Genomic DNA, 21765 nt, shown 5'->3' with positions numbered 1-21765 from the left:
AAGCAATAACTATCAGAGACTTTACTAGTTTGAGTTAACTAGAACCCACCATCCTCCTTATTATTATAACTATTGAATTATAATTTAGGATAATAATTCTCTCTATTTGTTTTTAAAAACCGATAAATATCATTATGCATTTCAAATTTAAATTTTGTAAAATTTAAAAAATATATATGCTAATATGTTTTCTAAACTTAATTAATATTTAGTTATTATCAAATTATCATCTCTTATTTGGTGTGAGGAAATTTTGATCAATATGGTTCATCTAATACTTTAAATTTATTTTTATATATAAAAAAAATAAAAAATAAAAAATAAAAAAAAAACTTTAAATTTATTAAAAGTTAAAACTACATTTTATGGACCCAAAATAAAGCCCATCTAGCCGCTAAGCTTAACCCCACTCTTTTAAACGAAGAAATGAATGAATCAGTATATTACGCCCAATCCAGCCCAGCCCAGCTCAGACCTTTACGTCGGTTAGAGTGAGCATTTTTCACTCTATAAGTACAGCTTACACAGCACAAAAAATCACACTTTTGTCTCGTACATTTTATTTCGCGCTCTCTCTCTCTCTCATCAGTGTCACTCTCTGAAATTCAATCCTCAATGGCTTCCTCCACCGAGAAACGCAAAATTCTCGAACAAGATGAACACGAAGCAGCGAAGAAGACAAAGGTTCTCGTAGAAGATGATCACGAAGCAGCGAAGGAATCAAAGCCTACAGAGCGCGTGGTGCTCAACCCTGCTGACTGCAACTTAGGTATTTTCTTTTCTTTCTTGTAACTCTGTTTTGTTCGATAGGGTTTGAGTTTTCTTAAATTTTTGCTAAATTTGCTTAATTTTGCTATATATTACCAATTTTCTTCTAGTATGTATATATAACAACAACAAACAAAGAATTAGTCAGTGATAGAAACAAAGATTTACTCTTTTTGTTGTTGCGCTAATAATTTGAAGTAGAATTTAAGTCTTTTATGCCTAACCCTAATAACTCTACTTTCAAATCCAATGATGGGGGTGAAGAGGAGGATATTGTAGCAATGTTTTGAAGTCTTTTGAGAACATTGTTGGTAAATTCTTCATGGATGCTTGCTGGTGGTTTCGATGTTGTGAGGAGTCCCAGGGACGTTTGGAGGAAATATGGTTACTGGATTTGAAGTGGAATTCAACCAATGTGGAAATTGAGGATCATCTTGTTGTTTGGTGTTTTTTTTCACGTGGACTAATAGAAGGGAAGATAAGGGTTTTATTTGCGAAGAAGTTGGATAGGGTGATGATAAATAAGGAGTGTTTGTGTGTGTAGGTTTGAGCAATTTGTTGTTAAATAAGGAGTGGTTGTTGAACCCTGGACGTCTTCGTTAAAAACATGTGTCGTTGAGGTACAAGGCTCTTGGTACAAGAAGAAGAATTTTGGCCCTAAACCCTTCAAGTTATTTTAATTTCTTGTGTGAGCGTTGGGATTTTATTGATTGGGTAATGGAAGCTTGGGTTATGGGGGAAAGGGGTACCCCTATGTTCATATTTTATAGGAAGCTGAAGTCTACCAAGGCAAAGCTTAAGTGTGTTAATAAGGATATTAATTGTGGGATTTTTCAATGAGTGGAATTGGCTAGAGCTAACCTTGAAGCTTGTGAAGCTAAATTGATGCAATGCTCATATGTGGTCAGGGTATCCAATATTGTGCAGCAATATCTTCATGAGTTTCTCACAATTAGCAACGCTGAATAGGTTTTCCTTAAACAGAATTCAAGGAATGGATAGCTTAACCTAGGGGTCAAAACAATTCTTTCTTTTATAATTTGGTGAAAAGCAAGGCAAGCAAGGAATGTTTTTAGAATAAGGGTAGATGAACCATCTAAAATCAAGCAGATGATGGTTGTGTACCACCAAGATCTGCTTGGCTCTCCTACTGAAATCAATGTAGATCTGATGGTTAATAAAGTCTCCACTCTATTCCAAGATCAGATGCCTGATGATATGAAGGCAAGGATGCAACAGGATGTGACTGATCAGGAAATATAGCTGCCTTTATTTTACCTGGGCAATGAAAGGGCACCTGGTCTTGATTGCTTCACTGCCTTACTCCTTAAGAAGTCTTGGCATATTGCGAAGGATGATGTTATTGCTGCCATCAAATCTTTCTTCATGACTGGTAAAGCTGTTGAAAGAGGTGAATTCGACTATCCTTTCATTGATCCCTAAGGTCCCTAATCCTACCACAGCAACAAAATTTATATTCATTGCATATTGCAATGTGATATATAAAAGGTTGAGGGACTATCTTGAGATGTTGAAAAAAGCAAACCAAACAGCTTTTATTAAAGGAAGGAGCATTGCAGTAAATTTTCTAGCTCATGAATTAGTGAAGAATTATCAAAGGAATGAAGGGCCTAGAAGATGTGCAATCAAGGCTGACTTTAGGAAAGCATTTGACTTAGTGGATTGGAATTTATATTGATGTGCCTACGTGCATCTGGGTTTCCTCCTAGATTTTTTAAAAGGGTAAGAAAATGCATTAGTAATTCAAGCCAATTGTCTTGATGGGGTACTTTAAAGGTGGCGAAGGGCTTAGGCAAGGGAATCCAATCTCTCCTTATCTTTTGTAATAGCTATGGAGTCATTCACTAGGCTGATGAAAAACAAGGTACATGAGTTGTATTTTCTATAGGCTAAGCAGTGTCCAATAATTACCAATCTGCTCCAGTTTGTCTCATATAGGCTTTTGTTCTATTTTCTAGCCTAAGCAGTGTCCAGTGATTGTTCTTCCTACTTCTAGTCTAGCTTGCTTTTCTAGATTTGAATTATTCCATGGAATTGAGGTGCTTGAAGTCTCTCCTTTTCCAAATGTGTTATCATAGGTGTCTGTTGAGATTTATTGTGGTAAAGCATAGGTATTTTCAGTGTCATAAACCTAAGAAGTAGGTTGGGTATTTAAGCACCTCTTAGAAATGACCTTTTCTTTTGAATGTTTGTGGTTGTATATGTATGTATTTGTATGGATAAACCTAAGATCTAAACAAATGCATTTTAGAATTGTATGATTGCTGACTTGAATTTTTACCCTGTCTCTAGATTTCAATATTGAAGGCAATGGTCTCCAAGGATCTGCTCTTTATGAGCAGGGGTTTTCTTATTGCTGGTCTGGTGCTCGTGCGAATGTTGGAATAACTCGAGGGAGATACTGTTTTGGTTGCAAAATTATTTCAGTGCAGCCAGTTGATATGGAGGACACTGCCCCTGACCAGCATCACGTTTGCCGTGTAGGCATTTCTAGAGGGGATGATAATGTGGGGAACCTTGGGGAAACTGAACACAGCTACGGGTTTGGGGGCTTAGGAAAATTTTCTAGTGCAAGGAAATTTATGGATTATGGTGAAAAGTTTGGGGTTGGAGATACGATTGTGTGTGCTGTTAATCTTGAAGACAAACCATTGGCTTGCATTGGTTTCTCCAAGAATGGCAAATGGTTGGGCATTGCAAGGCAATTTAATGCTGGTCCAAAGGGTCTAGGAGTGGTCGACTCTCCAACGAGAAAGTTACAGTGGGAATCAGCACTTTTTCCCCATATTTTGTTGAAAAATGTTGTAGTAGAGTTGCAATTTAGTGTTGAAGAGGGACTCATTCCTGAAGAAGGTTACAAACCTTGGGCTTCTGCTCTTGAGGATGGAAATGCAATGATGGGCCCTACTTTCTCTAAGCCAAGTGATTGTGAACTGATGATGATGGTTGGATTACCAGCTTCAGGCAAGACTACATGGGCAGAAAAATGGGTGAAGGAGCACCCTGAGAAGCGTTATGTTTTGCTCGGGACAAACCTTATTTTGGATCAAATGAAGGTTATTTAATTCATTCTTTTTTGTTTTGTTTTTTTTTTTTTTTTTTCAATGCCTTTGGCTAGATGTTCTACTGGTGCCATTCATCTTTTCTGCTCAATATTCTCATATCTTGAAGCCTTTTGCAGGTGCCAGGGTTAACACGTAAGCAAAATTATGGGGAACGATTTGATCGCCTAATGGATCGAGCTACTGCTATTTTTAATACCCTTTTACCTCGAGCAGCCAAAACACCTCGCAACTACATAATTGATCAAACAAATGTCTACAAGAATGCACGTAAACGTAAACTGAAACCATTTGCATACTTTCAGAAGGTAACTACAAAACCATGATATATTTATATGTTGGAAAATTGAAGGATTCCTTTCTTGGGGTATGACCTTTAATATTTATGATTTACTATTTTTCCTCCTCCAGATAGCTGTTGTGGTGTTTCCCAAGCCTGAAGAGCTTAAACTTCGTGCTGATAAAAGATTCAAAGAAATGGGAAAAGAGGTACCAGCTGATGCAGTTAATGAGATGTTAGGTATCCACTATTTTAGCTTACTTTCATTTTTATATAATTATTTTGTTGCAATTTTGTTTAACTGTTGTTTTGGTTACTGTCCTCCTTTTAATTTGTGGTTTTATTTTTCTCTTCATAATGTTTTTGACAGCCAATTTTGTTTTGCCCGGGAGAAAGGATATGCCTGGTTCAGATGAGTATTTTGATCAGGTAATTATCTATCAACTTGTATATTCATTATGTTTTTGTTCATAGTAATGTGGCTAATTCTATGGTCTCTTTTAACAGGTTATCTTTGTGGAACTCAATCGAGCAGAGTCTCAAAGACATTTGGATGAGATGAAGAATGCTCTTGCATCTGCACCCAACTTGAACTCCAATAACTCTTCACCTTATTCTCGGGAAGGTTCCATCCAGCCATATACTGGGTTTACGCCACAGCATCAAGGATCTTTGGCAGGTTTGTCTGACCTTGTAAAAGTTTGAAATTGGGAAATAGCCCTTTTTAGATTTTTTATTTAGTAAGTAAAATGTAACTCTATTTAGATATATTATGTGATTATGATGCTGATGATGTTTCACTAATTCCAGCTACTGGAGGACATTGGCAAAGCTCTTATGCACCTCCCCCTCCATATAATTATCAAGGGCCCAACCAAGTAAGTTGAAGTTGTTTTTATCTTTTGTGAGTGGGCTGGAGATTGTTTGTTGAAGTTCTAATAATTTCTTTGATATAATTAAAATCAATATAAAATTTCAATGAAAGGACCTGCCTTGAATAAGTAAAGTGATATAATGGATATGCTTAAATTCACAGGTGAATACGACATATCAAGGGGCTAAACTACAAGGACGTACAGGATCGTATGCTGAAGCATATCAAGGCAATCAATATCCTCCGGTAGCTATTGTAGCTCCTCCTCCTGGAACCTATTCAAGCTATGAGAGTTCGATTCCTAGAGATAATACCGGTTATTCTGGGAGTTATGGTGGTACTCCAAGTAGTGGGACTGCCCCTAACTGGGGTTATGGAATGGGTGGTCCCCCCTACAGCAGACCAAAAATTGAAGCCATGAATGCCATTCCTGGCGCTGCCACTGACCCCTACAGGAGAAGTATGGTTGAACCCCCTCCATTTGGAAGTGCAAGTACAACGCCATTATCACACAGCAGTCATGGTGGACATTTTAGCAACATTGGAGGCCATGGAGCTGTTCTGCAGGCACCAAGAGCACCCTCGTATTTGCCTAGGCCTCCCCCATTGCCTAGGCCTCCCCCAGTGACATATGGTAGGTACTCTTGATTCATTATTTGCTATTAACACGCATATACATGTTCATGCTTGTGTTAATTTTCAGCCACATTATTGCTTATTCCTTTAGGTTCACCTTATGGAACACCAAGTCCAAGACCTCCATACGGAAGTAATCCCACTGATGGGCAGTATACTGGAGGATATGCCCCTCCTCATCCAAAATACTACTAACTTCTGTATAGATTTGCTGGATGTTCGCTAAAGACATGATGTTTGGGCCATCCGTCAAAGTTGAATGAATAGATATGTCAGTTTCGAGACATGGCCAAATCTGACACAAGCTTTATGACTTACAACTGAAGGCATGCCTTTTGACTCTGATTGGTAGATAATACTAGCATGACACCCTTTTTTTTTGGACATAAAACGTTTAGAAGATGTAATTAAAAAAAGAAAAAGAAAAGAAAACCTCAATATTGAATCCTGGGGATGATGGTCACTTTGAATATCTTGTTCCCATCTTGATTTGCTATGTTCTTTATTTTTGCATTCAGATGGTGTGATGTCAATCACTACTAGGGTTCATAATGGTTTTGTAGAGTTGAGGAGGTTTGTTGCTGATATCAGCATATAATATGACAACTTCAGATATAAAAGCAGGTCTTATATATGGTAGCTTGTACATAAGTTTTTGGAGCGCAGATTTGCTATATAGATGGTGCCATCCCTACTTATCAAAAAATTCAACATAATAAGGATAGATGGGTTATCTAGGGCTTGCTATATAAAGTATTTGCTGTGTAGAGTTCTTTTAAATGAACATAATGTAAATATTTGAGATTGTATAATTGTAATCACCAGTCATATTAGACCCAGGGTTATTACCATAATATGAAAGGCGACGCCTGATATAGACGATGAGACCAAGACACAGGGCACGTTCATGAACAAACGGAGCATTTTCAATCAATCTTTGCGTCATTGTCCCGATAGCCATTTGGACCCGTGCAATCTTATTCTTGAACAATATAGGTAACGAAACCATGTCTGTGAATGATAGATTGGTTTTAGATGAGATAAACCTATACTAAGGTAGAGGGTTAGATTTTAGGTTCAAGACCCACCAGTTGTATGTGTAACACTGCAACTTATGATTTAAAGAAAAAAGAATAATAAAACCGGCCTAGACAGAAAAGATGTCAATGAATAATTGTGTTACATAATTCTTTAGCCGCGATAAGTTAGTTGCTTTTAGTTTTCAGCTGTTAGCATGTGGCAACATATTGCAAAACAAGGCACAAGTTCTAGCACATCAATCATCCACTTTTATTTTCCTTGGATCTTACTGAAAGAAAATTGTGTGCATTTTGTGAAAGTTTATATTAAAATTGATCAAACTTTGTCTTTACAAGTTATCAAAGTTGGAGGGACTTGCTTTCTTGTTTTCTTCCAAATGGTAGGAACTGAACCCATTAGTTCCTACCACAAATTGGTCCAAACTCCAAAGATTAAACTCCATTTTGGATGGTTTGAAGTTGGCGTATATCTTAGGAAAATTTTATCTAGAGCTGAATGGAGGACCTAACCCAAAAGTTTGAGATTGACATCCAAGGGCACAAACCATGTGACAAACCCTCTTAAAAGGGTATGTTCTTCGTGTACCTTTATGGCTTTAAGCACTGAGTTGATAGCCTAGATTCTTTGTCTGCCACAATTAACTATGACAAGCAGCTCACATGTCTTTTCTTTCCATACTAGAATAGAAGCCTTCCGGTTCAATCAAAGTAAAGAGAGTTTGGTCGATGACTGATTTTTTTTTTTTGCTCACAATTTGCCCAAAAAAATAGTGTAGTGAAGTAATTCGAAGGTTGTGATCTAACTTAGATATCCTTTATGTTGAGCTTGGATACTTGTTAATATTGAAAACAATAAGGAATGATAGAACAGTAACGTACACAAAAGAACTGCACTCTCTCTCTCACTCAATCTTTGTTTCTCTCTCTTTTTGGGGCTTAAAACGAATCGAATTATTTATCTTATCAAGATGAAAATTTCTGCTTTAACCCATACACGAATAAAATACTTATGGACGTCCCTACGGTCGAATTCGTTGTTCTTTCATATCCAATCATAACTCTCTATGATTTACTTGAAAGTGAAGCTAGGACCAGTGGTAGACCCAAAGTTCCAAAGTGTTCTACGCCTTCAAATCAAACAAAAGCCGGGAGTTTTAGAGAACCGAAAAGCCAGTACTTTGCATTTTCTTTTAGCTATGCTTTTTTATTCACTAGCTTTCCAACGAAATATCTTTCTGATGAGCCAACAAGGCCGCCATTACTTAGAGCATTTTTATCCGCTTAAGAAGAAGAAGAAGATAAAGCATTTTGCCTCATAAAAAGCCACTTTATGCACACTTCATGTCTCATTCTTTACGTTATAATACACCACATAAAAATAATATTTTTTACACTCAACATGGGTTGTGCGTAGGGGTATACATGGGTCAGGTTGAGAGGATTTTTTTGACCCAACCCATCATGGTAGGTAAAAAAAAATTTAACCCAACCCAACCCATCACATAAGTCCAACCCAACCCACATGGGTCGGGTTGAACCCATGGGTTTGACAAATTTTTATTATTATTATTATTATTATTAAATTGAGTAGAAAAAAATATAAATATTAATATTTTTAAAAAAAACCTAAAGATTAGTATCAATGTAACTCCTTAAAGGCAAACAATACTAATAACTAAACAACAATAGTAATTTATTAGAATTTGTGTGAATTAATTGGCTTTTATATAGAATAGGAAGAACTGGTTATTTAAAAAAATTTATTAATTATATAATATTATATATATATATATATATATATATATATATGAAATTAGTATTAGTAGGAGAAACAGAGGAAATGCTGCTTTACAACTGGTTTTTTTTTAAAATTATTAAATATATAATATATATTTATATATATATATATATATATATATATATTATATATAAAAGTGCCCTACAGCTAATTTTAAAAAAAATTATTAAATATATAATATATTTTAAATATATATTAAATATGGTGGGTCGGGTCGGGTTTGGCGAGTTTGTAATTTATGACCCAAACCCAACCCAACCCGCTATAAAAAATTTTTTGTAACCCAACCCAACCCAACCCACCAAGCCTTAAAAACCGACCCAACCTGGCTGGTCGGGTCAGGTTTGACAGGTCGGTGGGTTTATTGCACACCCCTAGTTGTGCGTGTTTGAGAGTGACAGAGAAAGAATAAAAAAAGAATTATGCGTGTTTCAAAAAAGAATAAATAAAGGAAAAGAAAAAGAAGAATGCATAAATTGTACAGTGCATGATACTATAGTAGTGCTTAAAATTTGCTACAGGAATGCATGATCGGATGTAAGGCTTCTTCTGTTGTTTTTTTTTTTTTTTTTTTTTTTTTTGGAATTTTATGAAAATCATTATGCAAAATTTTCATCCGGTTTTAAAGGACTGGATGAAAATGCTCTTACATGAAGCATGTGAATGGTTAGCAAAACAAAATATCATACCGAATAAGAGGGAAACTAACATCTTGCGAATTATCAAAAGGAAAATTATTAAAAATAGAAGAAAAAAAAAAAAAAAGAGTATCAAACAAAATAAAATTCTCATTAATATGTTCTCCCCCAAATAGTCAAGGCATGCATTAACACAAGACGTAAGATAAGGATCATCCACAATAGAGACCTGCAATCAGTAATCACCCAACCAGGATGAACTTTAGACATAGTAGAAACTAAAAAGAAAGGGAACCGTGATAAAAGTAAAAAGACATTCAAAAATCTCACGAGCATATTAACAAAAGTCCATCTCTTAAGGCCCAAAGCTCTCGTACCACATTTTTAGCCACTCTTAACGTGCCGCGAGAAAACAAACATCCATTGTTCACAGTGATCCCGAATGACACCACCACCACTAAATTTGCCCTGGAATAATACCCTAGGAGGAGCCATTTATATTCAGCTTTACCCACCCTGTCCTTGGGGCTGATCACTTGACAGGAGTGGGTTCCAACAAACGAGTAGCTTATGTGTGATACCCTTCAGATTTTTTTATTTATATATATATATATATATATTTTTTTTTTTTTAAATCCCACTATTCAGCTAAAAGAAAAGTAGATTATGGTCTATGTGGATACCGCTTATTACTGAAAATTGAAAATACTGTAACAAAATAATTTTTAAATGTGTAAATAGTACCATGAAACCCTATTTAACTTAAAATTTGCTGAATTTCGTATTTGTGGATCTTGTGAACAATGCACAGAGTCCATAGAAAAACGTCAAACACGCTAAACTTTCAGTTTTTAGCAACATCCAAACTCACACTATGTGTTATGCACTTGAGGCTTTTTTGGATTATTTGTATTAACCTCCCTTGTGAGCATTAAGGTCAATCTGAGACTAAAACTGAAAAACAGACTATTTTTTACAGGCAAAACTTATTCTTTATAAGACAGTTGGATTTGGAACACACTATTTTTTATAGCATTACTCATTTGATTATCTATAGTAAAAACACTAGAGACAATAATATGGCGTGCCTTCCCTTCTATAACCATAGCCTACTTGGACCGGCATAACTTTAGAAACTAGGCCTACATGAATGATCAAAGTTTTAAGTTATTTCAACATCAATGTGTCCATCAAAAACACATCAGTGATACCACCTAAGTGGGCTTGCCAACCACAGTGATGTGGTCCATTTATAAACATTTGCAGCAAGGCGCTGACAGGCCTTCCTTTTCATTTTCCTTTATTTTCACATTTCTTTCCTCCAATCACTTGTAATAATGCTTCACAGCTTGATTGCACACGTGGTTCGTCCTTTAAGTTCAAGTTTTTAACTAGCTTTAAAAGTATGGGCAATGATACTGTTATACTTATACGCTAAGTATTTTTACATCCAATTCCATGTTTTAAAATGTGAACATTTCTTAATCAATCGTGAATATTGACGTAAACGAATGTAAGATGATACTTTCCCTTAAAGTAGGGCAATGATACTTTTACACTTGTTTAGTATTTTCTGTTTTATATGATCTATAAGATCTTGGTTCAAATCTTCTGACTAATATATTGGGGTTATACTTAAAGTATTTTTCTTTGTATTTATTTGGTGTGCGGAATAAAAAAACTATAAATACGTACTTAAGAGATTAGTCAGGTGCTCTAAGATCCTAGGGCATAAAGGGGGAAAAAACATGTTTCCACATCTGCTGCTGCTGCTTCATTTTTTTTATTTTTTTCATTCTTAACAATCTTTGACACATACATGCAACTAATAAATTCCTAATATGCAGGATAGGAAATCAAACTGAAGATGAAGATTGAATTGATTAATTGAAGGTGCGCTGATATAGTATCACTGAATCTCTATATAAATAATAACAAGGGTATTTAGTTTGTAAATAAATACCAACCAGTGGTATCTCTAGAATCCAAATAATATTATCTCAAAAAAGAATCCAAATAATATTATCTCAAAAAAGAATCCAAATCATATTTCCTTTCTCATTTTTATCGGTCTTATAAGTGTGTTATCTATGGTTACTAAACAAAAAGAAAGACGCATTTACTCTTGGGAAGGATGATTCCGATCATTCTCTTTATCGAATTCCTAAAGATGTGCTATTTGCGTATAGAAATTTGATCATATTGTGAGATTGTGTACAAACCATATGAGCTCCAATTTTTTTTTTTTTTTAAATATATACCTGCTCAATCAACAAAATTTTAGTTCAAAGTAAATGATTGCTTCAACTTTGTTTAGGCTTCCGTTTAGTTCAAAGAAGATTGATCAATACCTGTGAGGAAATGAAAAGAACAATGGATGGCCCAAAACGTTATTTTTGTAACAAAAAGTGAATGGGAGAGTTTGGTGGCCAATTTCATTGGACATGTTGAGATGTGGACACATGTCTATTGGAACTGACCACTGGACACAAGTTTAACCCAAAGTAAATAAGAGAAGAGAGAGATAGAATCCTAACAAAAATTATGAGAGTGATTGTTCCCATGGAACCAATATGACACCCCTACCAAAATCATTCCAAACAATGTCCCGAGTTTCATCCTAATTTACTGGACTACACACTTTATCATCCTAGTCCTACATGTTAACACAAAGAGAGGAGGGACAAGAAATAGACATGAAGAATAATCTGTATATTTTTGTGTAAAACTGTACAAGGGACTGCCTTTTTATATAGGCATAATAAATGTGCAATACAAGTAATAGGAGTTTAGAAACAAGATCACAGAGATGACTAGGTAGATGAGACTTTGTAAAGACATCAGCAAGCTAGTTGTCAATGAAATGGAATGCAAGTGCCTTGATGAAGATGATGACGAATAAAATAACAATAAAGTTTAATATGCTTGGTGCGTTTATGAAACCATCGATAGGAAGTGATTCCAATTGAAAAGAATTTGGTCATAGCATTCACATTGAGCGTGAGAATTGAAGGTTCTTCTCTAATGCACTCATGCACTAGATGTTCAATCTCAGCAATTATGTAACAACCGTATATGGCACTTAGGTTCAACCCCGTTAATTGACATTACATGAATACTTGAAACTTAATTTCTAAAGGATATAATTTGAATTATAATTCTACTTACTAATTATTTTTAATAAATTTAATATTTCTAATAGAGCATGAGAGTTTGAACATTTTAACGTTTTCGTTAAAAACACTAAAAAATGTCAATTGAATTACAAAACTCTCAACAACTCTATGCACTATTAAGTTAAAGTACTTGTGAAGAATTCTACATGACACGGACAATTGAAAAATCAAAACACCGAAAGTATACAAATGCCATGCCTATACTATATATAAAGACTAAAGAGTGACATTTTCTTTTTTTGCTAAAATGAAACTTCGTGAATGAGGTTAGGTGTTGAAGCAAGGCTACTGGCATTTGGAATCTAGTGGTTAACCTCACGAGTCACGACATAATCAAGCAACTCAATTAGGAAAATGATATTTCAAAATCCAAAGTTTCAGTCACAAACTCACAATCCTACATAACAACTAAATGGCAAAGTTTTATTTTTTATTTTTTATATTTTTAAAGCAATAAATGGAAAAGTTAAACCTTAAAAAAAATAAAAAATAAAAATCAACAAATCAACTAATGAATGTTAATTCTCGTATGAACTATGTATAAGGATTTTTTTTTTTTTTTTTTTTTTGATCACGGTTATAATCACCTACTACTAATACGGATACCCAAACTTCTCCTCTTCCCTTCAAGTACTCGGTAAAACTTTATAAAAATAAATAATAAATAAAAAGCAAAATATTCCATGATACAAATTATAAACCCACCATAACTTTAATTTTCTCTAAACCCCAACCGCACATGCTTGATAGTTTTACTTAAAGACGGTAACAAAAAATAAAAAGGTTGGAAACTTGTAAGGACCAATGAGTAATCCTTATTTCTCCGTTTATTTTGACTTTAACACTTTGAAAAATAAATCATTTTCTACGTAGTATTTTCTTAAAAACTATCTCATTTCTTATGTTTTTTTTTTTTGAGAAACTCATTTTCCTATGTCTAATAGCATTAGTGACAGAGTTAGGAATTTTTTTTAGGGAGACCAAGCTAAATATATAAACAAAAATAAATAAATAAATAAATAATTCAAAGAATAACACACACACAAAGTAAATTTTTTAGGGGGCCAAGCTAAATTTATTGCTTATAGCGTAAATGTTTGTAATTTTGATTTAACATATGCTATTTTCTTATCTAAAAAAATATTTACATGCATAGTAATAATAATAACTCTTTATGATTAGACTAAGACACCAATCAGTTTTTGATGTAGATGGAGATTAACTCACAGATCTTTTATTCAACTATCAAAAATTTTACCAATTGACATGTCTAAAAATATACAAGTCAATTTAATAAAAATAAAAATAATTAAATTATGTATGGTATACATTAAATGCAATTTAATGTAATTAGTTATATATGATGTAGGGTTAAGGGCCCAAATTATATATTAGGTCTTGGGCCTTGGCCGAGAGCATGAGTAGTCCGAGGATGAACGAATGGTAATAAATGGTTTAAACACAGGACTTAATGAGCAAGATACAAATGGGAAGGTGGTCCGAGAAGGAATATCTCTTCGGATAAGCTAAATATAGATCAGATGTAGATTCTAATGATCAAAGTGACCTTCTAAGAAGTTCTAATGATAGGGACGTGCGCCATAAACGTACAAGAAAGATGGGAATCTAAAAATATCTAAGGAAAAACTGATACCACCGCATTGAATGCTCTGTACGTAACCCCCTGGCCGCATTAATGAGAAAGTGACCTCTAAATAGTACTTTTTCAACCTTATAACTATCCTTCAAAGACTTCTAAAGGAGGCTGATGGGACAAGTATCAGCATAAACCATCAACTGTCCACGTGTAGGGTAAAGATGAAGGAAAAGATGTAGTATAAATGAGTATTGAATGCTCTGTAGATAATCCCATAGCCGCATTAATGAGGAAGTGACCTTTGAACAGTACTTTTTCAACTTTATAACCATCCCTCAAAGAATTCTAGAGGAGGTTGATGGGACAAGTATCAGCATAAACCATCAATTGTCCACATGTAGGATAAAGATGAAGGAAAAGATGTAGTATAAATGAGAGTAGAGACCCCAGAGGAAGGGGACCAGGGGAAAAAGAGAGAAAATGTACTGTAGCAATCTAAATTGCACTTGTAATGTGTCTAATTGATTTATATGAAAACTTACCTCCTCGGACAGTGAATTCATTTAGCTCTATGTTCCTTGTTCTTACTTAATCATCTTTTACATCCATACTAGGCGTTGTCAAATTCATTAAGGTCTAGTTCTTTAACCCACTCTCTACAAATTTATTGTACTGAACTTACTGGACCAATATCCCATACACTTTAGGCTTGGGCTGCAAAACGTGTCCTTACATATGACATAAAAGTAATTAGAGAGAACAAGAAATGCACACGCATACAAGTACCAAAAAGAAAGAAAAAAAAAAAAAAGTAATTAATTACAGCTCTAAACATTGGCTTCAACTAAAAAGAAAAAGAAAAAAAAAGAGGTAATTGATTATTATTATTATTATTATTTTTTTTTTTTTCTAAAAGAAGAAGAAAAGGGAAGAAGAACCCAAGCCTAAGTGTACAAAACCACGAATGAGGACAGGTTTACAACTCCCAGTGCTCGTTGGAGTTTTGGGTCTGTTCCTGCCCTAAAAACAGTGATTAAATTCCATGAATGCATTATATGCATAATGTTAAAAGATAATAAAAACATCTTTTAAGAATGATTTGTAGATTTTGTGGGACAATTTACAAAGGTCCTCTCGGTAATTGTAACACCCCCCCCCCTCCTAAACCAGAAATATAGGCCACCCGACCACACCACCTCACCTCTAAATATTCCATGCCTCTCTCTCACGCACCTTCATTACACAGAAGCCCCCCTCTCTCTCTCTCTCTCTAAATTCTAAAACTCCGTTACCTATATTATATACACTACTATGTGACTATGTCCCTCTAAACCCTTCTCTCTTTCTCTTTGTGTGTCTCTTTGAATCTCATCCAATTTTGATTCTTTTTCTCTTCCACTACTTTACCACCTTTCTTGTCTCTAATGGGTTCCATTTCTCATTCACAATTTCCTCCAAAAATCACGGTTTTCTGAGATAAATTCCTTTATTTGATTAGTACCCACATTCCATTTTGAGCTTCTTTTTTTTTTCTTTTTTTCTTTTCCACTAATGGGTTTCTTTTTCCACGCTTGAAACCATGGTTAATTTTCTGGGAAATTAAAATCTTCATGGAAGGAAATTCAATTCCAAACCCAAAGGAATTGAGAATTTCTGTTCTTATTCTGCCTTTGTGTTGTTTTACCGTAAACATGAGTTTTCCCGTGGATTCGTTTTCCAACTTATTGTCACCAATTTCCTCAAGTCCTCTTTTCTCAAGCATTGTCAGTTTCTACACTCTGATTATCCTCTATTTCCCACACCTTTTCCTGAGAATTGCTTTCTCGCCTGTACTTATTCTTACTGGAATTCTTCTTTTCACTTTACTCCGTCTCGGTGCTGCTCAGAGATTGTTGGAAAATGAAAAATTCACGGATTACACGTTGCATGTCCAAACAGACCCTCCAGAAGAAAGCAAAAGCAAAAGCCAAAGCCAAATTAGCGAGCCGGAAATAACGGAACAGGTCACGTGCCGATCCGAAACAGAGTCCGAAACCAAAACGGACCCGATCACGTGCTTCGAGGTCTCGTTCTCGTTCGTGGAATGGAATGTGAGAGCACCGTTGGAAGTCATATACGAAGAGCGCGAAGCCGAGGAGGCAGAGGAGGATCGGAAAGACGATTATTCGGATCCAAACCCGACCCGAAAATTTGGCCTCGAGAGGTCCTCTTCGTTGTCATTGTACTACCCGGAATCCGATTCGGATGACTCGTCGGACGACAGTGATCTCGGGGATTTTCCGGTGATCGGAGAATGGTCCTCGCCGGAGAGCGCGTGCTTGGCGTGGGAGGAGGAGGATAGAGAGGGCTTGATCGAGATTGCTTTGGATCATGGAGATAAGAAATGTTCGGGTTCGGATTTGGATTTGGGTTTTCATGTAGAGGAGGAGAATTTGATTGAGATTGATATTGATATTTCTCCGACGAGAAACGAGGAATTTTTCGGCGAGAAATTGAGGTTTTCCCGATGAGGTTAGGTACAGTTAATGTGGATGGATTAACGAATTAATTAATCAGAGTTTTGGGTTTTGCGTTTTTTGGGGTTTTGGGTTTGGAATGTTCTTTCCTTTTTTCGATGGCTTCGGTTTACCGTTGTGTTTATTCTTAATAGCCAAATGTGGAAGTATAATTAAGCACAAATCCAAAGATTTAAATGGGTTTCTTGGAATGACTAATTTACCCTTATCTTTTTTCTCTTTTTAAATTTTTATATAATATACAATTTCATTTTTATCCCATAGTTTCAAATTAATTTGTTTTTAATAGAAAAAATTACATTGTGCTTCATTAGTTTCAAGTCGAATCTTGAAATTTAATTTCAAAATTAAATCGTTTAACCCCTCAATTAAGACTCAAATCTTAATCTAGAAAATTTTAAATGTTTAAATCAATATGATTTTAAAAATATAGATTTTCATTTGAAACTAACAAAACTAGGAAATTTATTTCATAAGTCTTAAACTTCAAGGTGTAATTTGCCCTTAAAATTCAAGAAGTAATTTGAAACTTTAAAAAGAATAGGATTTAGTTAAAATTGCACTTAAAATATAAGGTTAAAGAATTTTTCTATTAATATAGGATCAAAGAGTTTCGTATGGACACATGGCAGGATGGTGATAGCAAGGTAAGGTGTTACATTTGGTTCAAAAGTGAACTTAATGAAAGGGCATGTGATATACTGTGAGAAGTTCGTGAACACATTACTTGCAGTGATAGGGATTTGACATACAAAAGCATTAAAATCTAGTGTAAAGGTCGTGATCAATTTAGGTCTAGGATCCTAGGTCATTTTTATCCTTTTTCAAATTCATGTTTCCAACTAGTTGCCTTTTGGAAAGAAGTTGAGTCATCCTCACTTCATTCATACCTTTTTGGCCAAAGATCTTTTCCATTCAAATGTTCACTTTCAAAAGAAGTTGATCTTTCCTCACTCCATTGCATAATTGATGCAAATTTATATATAAATAACGCTAATTCTTAAGACTGGTAAATGTTTTACTAAAAATTATGGCAAAATATGTTCGTAAGTCTCAATTCCCATCACTTTAATAAATGAATTTTTGTGCCAAAAAAATAAAAGAATTTGTGTGATTTTCTTCCTAAATTTTGCTAGAAACTTTCTTAGAGAAATTTCCACAACAATCTAAATTTATGTTTGATTTAGTAATATTATTATAGCTTAGCAATTTGACGATTGAAAAAAAAAAAAAATCTAATATTTTAAACTCTTACTAGTTTTACCATTCAACATTTTATTTTCTTTTCACACTACTTTCTCCTGTGTAAGCTCTTATTCAAGTAAATGTCAATCTTTCACTAATTTAATTTAAAAAACTATTATTCTTTTTGTGATCCGTATCAATATTCCAAAAAGTTTTAAGAATTCAATTGTAACAAATAGAACCCAATACAAGGTTAACTATCTCCTAAAGATATGAAAAAGATTTAAAAAATAAATAAATAAAAAAAGGGAAGGACAATAAAGGTGGAAACATCAACATGGGGTTTTGGAAATGAACTTGATTGGATTTATGCCAAAATAATTTTTTGAAGAACATGGCGCATGACTCTATGTTAAATCGCAATAAAAGGAGATGAACTTGATTGGTTGCAAAAATGACTTCATGAAAACAATGGAGTATTTTGAATCCCAAATAGAGGACAGGGGAGATTGCAATTTGCAATGTCATTTCTGAATTCTGGAATCCATTTTCCACATACGAAAATAGTTGGTAACCTGCCTACATCATTTGAAACCCCCCATTCATTAATTTTCGATGAGAACAAAACAGTGGTCAGTGGCAAATAAGACTTTAAATAATAAAAAAATTGAGCCTTTAAAAGTATGACTGTGATGTCAATCTAAAAACAGCTCTGCTCTATGGCCATCTTAAACAGTTTCACGAGGAAATTATTGGCCCAATCAATAATGATAGTGAAGGAAACTTAATTGGGTGACTCTCTTCCCACATCCTTAAATGCAACTGTTGCATTCAAATTTAGGCCAACAAAGATGTATTCAGCATGCTTTCTCTTCCATGTGAGGAAACAGTTTGCTAAATAGAACAACTTTCCTAGGCCTTTCCATCCCCCATTTATGAATCAACCATCTATATTCCGAGGATTCATTTACCTCAAGTCCAACATCCTGACACTTTCATTTGGACTTCATCTTCAAGTGGTAAGTTTTCCTCTATATTAGCCTATTGGGTTTGACTAAGAAAGTTGCTTATCCACAAAAGGTCCTATATGGAGTCTTGATTAGAACATGTCTGGATATCAACGAGCTGAACTGAGTATTAAAAATTCATCAACAAACTTAATTACATGTTCAAATTTAGTTAATTTTTTTTTTTGTCAAACAAGCTTAGGCTTGTTCATGAGCTACTTAATTATCTTATTCTTTTCTCATATATTATAAAAACCACGATTAAAAGTTTTTACACCTTCACAAACTTATGCATATAATTAATAACTACATTATAATTTTTATTTATACGAGTTAATTAGATAAAATAATTTTCATTTATGTTGATGATATAAAATATATATTATTTTAATGAGTTGGATAGGAAAATAAAAGTGATGATGTTGAGTATGTTGTAAAATAGTATGATATAATAGATAAAGTAGCTTTTGAGATGATAAAATGAAATTTGTTAAAGAAACCAAATATGAATGCTCTAAAATCTTATGAACTAATAGTGTGATGGATGGAATTTAGGATCTCTAGGTTTACGTTATGTCTTTCAAGTTTATTGAGCCTACTACTCAAGTGTCTTCAAAAGATACATGAGACCATGTACTTGCTAGAGGCCCACTATGTAAGTACAAGAGATATTTTCTTCATAGAGAAGATGTTATCTATCTTCTAGGTAGGTATGTTGAGCACGAAAAAAACTTAGGTGCTTCGGGATCAATGCTCCCGGAGCATGTAAGAATTACTCGTTGAGCACATCTTCATTGAATGTCCTAGAGCTCAAATGATTTGGTCCAACTCCCCATGGACAATAAAGTTTCCTTTAATGAACTTCTCAAATACATATGAAATGCCACTTAATGCTTTTTTCACTCTCAACCTGTCACATGAGGACTACATGAATTTTCTTGTGTTCGTGGTTGTTTGTTGTGATTCACTTTATATGGCTTGAAACAAACAACTTTAAGGAGCCAAGAATCATTGATCTTTTGGCTTTTACTCACACAAGATGATATGGGAAGTTGTGAGCTACACGCTACGCTAGTTGAGTTTTATCTTTTGTCACAGAAGTCCCCTACTCCCCTGGCCCTAGGCAACTATTAAAATTAAAATTGACTCAACAGTCAGGTCAGACCATGTTTATCTCACTGGGTGATTCTTTATGAGTAAAATCTCTAGCTGCTCTTTTTGCCATTTCCAAACCTAAAGATGTGGATTATACGCATGGAAGTGGATGCTTAAATGTTGCCCATCCTCTCCATTGCTTAATTGTAGAGCCTCACTGGTCAGTCGATATATAGTGTCCATTATAGCAAATATTAGATTTTAAGGGCTTCGTTATCCTTTTGTAGGTTTTTGTTAAGAATAAATTTTTTCTCCAAATTACTTTGAAAATAAAATTTTCAAACTTTTCATATATTTATTTTTTGAGTATGAATTTTGAAAATCTATCTATTAAATTTCATGTTTTTTATGTTCTTAATATGTATATTAAATTTCATTCAAATCGGATGTTATTTACTATTTGATCACTAAACTTACTTTTGATACACAATTTTATATCACAAAAATTTGAATTTTTAACATTTGTTTGATGACATAGCAATTGATTTTTGATCTTCTTGAAATTTTGCAACCATAAAGGATACAATAAGAGCATGCAATCCAATATTAGATTTTCAAAATTAACACTCGATGTAAAAATATATGAGAAGTTTGAAGAAAATTTGTTCTTTTTGTTAATAGGTATATTTGCTCATCCATTAAAAAGGAATTTAATGTGCCCCACTGCATTGGGAAGCAACAGATGTAAATAAATAAATAAATACTCCATTAATCGACTCGTGTGCAACTCTCAAAATAACTGATCAATTATAATAAAAAAATTCAACCTTAACTAATGCCTTGAGTCTTTGGTTGACTAGACCATTGTTCTTTTGTTCTTAAGTTTGGAGAGGCGAATGTAGTTAGCACATGTTCGTAACTAGATGGGCCGTCTTTAGTAATAGTATGGGAAAGATCCTCATCTCCTCTAGTCCTAATTTTTACTCTAGGCTTCAGGAGAGAGCTTGTCTTCGTTCCCTCTATATGTGATTTCTTAGGTTTTTTTCCTTTCTTTTATGACAAGTATTTTTAGGGTCAAACAAAACAAAAAGCAAGAAGAAGATCTGAAGAGAAAGAAGGTATTTGCACACTTGAACATGTTCGGCTTGGTTTGTAAGGCTCAAGGAATTATTGTTCGAATTATGTTTTTGTATCCGTTTTAGGAGAGACGACCTTAAAGCATTCACAACGAGCTCAACAACTAATTTATTTTTTTCCAAATTTTAATGAGCAAAAACTCTTTTTCCGGTCTTCAACGAACTCAACAACAGTGTTGAGTACTTCAGCAAAGCCAAATATTTTTCTCACATTTTATTATTATTTAATAGTAATAATAATATTATTTGGTTTTTTGCCACAGGGAAGGCTTGCAAAACTTTAAAAAAATCATATACATAGGCCATCCTCTAGAGAATATTAACTCATATACATCACATATGGGCCATATTCTTGAAGCATATTTAGTTGGGCCTCATGTTAAAAGGAAGCATCTCATGGACATGTAATAGCTCCATAAGATCATTCTCTCACAAATCACAACATCAACATGGCACATATATATGTGAATTTCACATGCTACGAGAATTAACACATCAAAGTAAGACATCTCACATAGAAGAACCAAAATACAAGGCTCTTTCCAATGGAGGAGGATTGGGCAGCCTTGACCCATATACACCAAAATAATTACAAGCCAAGGCCCATCTGCCTATTTCATGGGCCACTACGTCTATTATAGCCGAAAGATATTATTATTATTATTATTATTATTATGTGATCAGTGATCACCCTATATTAATAAAATTATTATGCCAAACAGCCAACAAAGGCTGCATTTTTTTTTTTCCTTTTTCACTTTAAAATACTGAATGTCTCTATTATTTTAATGTTTAATGCCAAAGGTATGATTTATTGATTTTTAGGAAAAGTTTAACTCCAAATAAATTTGGAGTTATCTTCTTCCAGCTCATTGTATGGTTAAGTATTTTATATTTTTAATTGGCCATATAACTTGTTAAAAAATACCCATGAAT

General features: G+C 34.2%; 2 protein-coding genes across 2 annotated transcripts; both read left to right on the top strand.

The window, feature by feature from the left end:
* Positions 1–547: 547 nt before the first annotated feature.
* LOC115983290 (heterogeneous nuclear ribonucleoprotein U-like protein 1) lies at positions 548–6335 on the top strand. The gene is made up of 9 exons (XM_031105942.1): positions 548–769; positions 3082–3845; positions 3971–4159; positions 4263–4371; positions 4502–4560; positions 4639–4810; positions 4942–5009; positions 5168–5639; positions 5733–6335. Exons 1-9 carry the CDS (start codon positions 616–618, stop codon positions 5834–5836), a joined length of 2091 nt encoding a protein of 696 aa, XP_030961802.1. The 5' UTR covers positions 548–615; the 3' UTR covers positions 5837–6335.
* An 8777-nt stretch (positions 6336–15112) lies between these two features.
* Positions 15113–16604, top strand: LOC115986932. The gene has a single exon (XM_031110359.1). It carries the CDS (start codon positions 15501–15503, stop codon positions 16398–16400), a length of 900 nt encoding a protein of 299 aa, XP_030966219.1. The 5' UTR covers positions 15113–15500; the 3' UTR covers positions 16401–16604.
* Positions 16605–21765: the final 5161 nt, after the last annotated feature.

This window comes from Quercus lobata, chromosome 4 (genome assembly GCF_001633185.2).
Source record: "Quercus lobata isolate SW786 chromosome 4, ValleyOak3.0 Primary Assembly, whole genome shotgun sequence".
NCBI lineage: Eukaryota > Viridiplantae > Streptophyta > Magnoliopsida > Fagales > Fagaceae > Quercus > Quercus lobata.
Note: the sequence above shows the minus strand (reverse complement) of the source record. Positions and strands in the feature narration are given on the sequence as shown.

Bases quoted from the DNA above. Each gene is read 5' to 3' on its own strand.
- LOC115983290 (XM_031105942.1), top strand. From the start codon at position 616: ATGGCTTCCTCCACCGAGAAACGCAAAATTCTCGAACAAGATGAACAC. The intron at 4,160-4,262 runs GTAACTACAAAA...TTCCTCCTCCAG, and splicing joins CATTTGCATACTTTCAGAAG to ATAGCTGTTGTGGTGTTTCC. The intron at 5,010-5,167 runs GTAAGTTGAAGT...TTAAATTCACAG, and splicing joins ATTATCAAGGGCCCAACCAA to GTGAATACGACATATCAAGG.
- LOC115986932 (XM_031110359.1), top strand. From the start codon at position 15,501: ATGGAAGGAAATTCAATTCCAAACCCAAAGGAATTGAGAATTTCTGTT.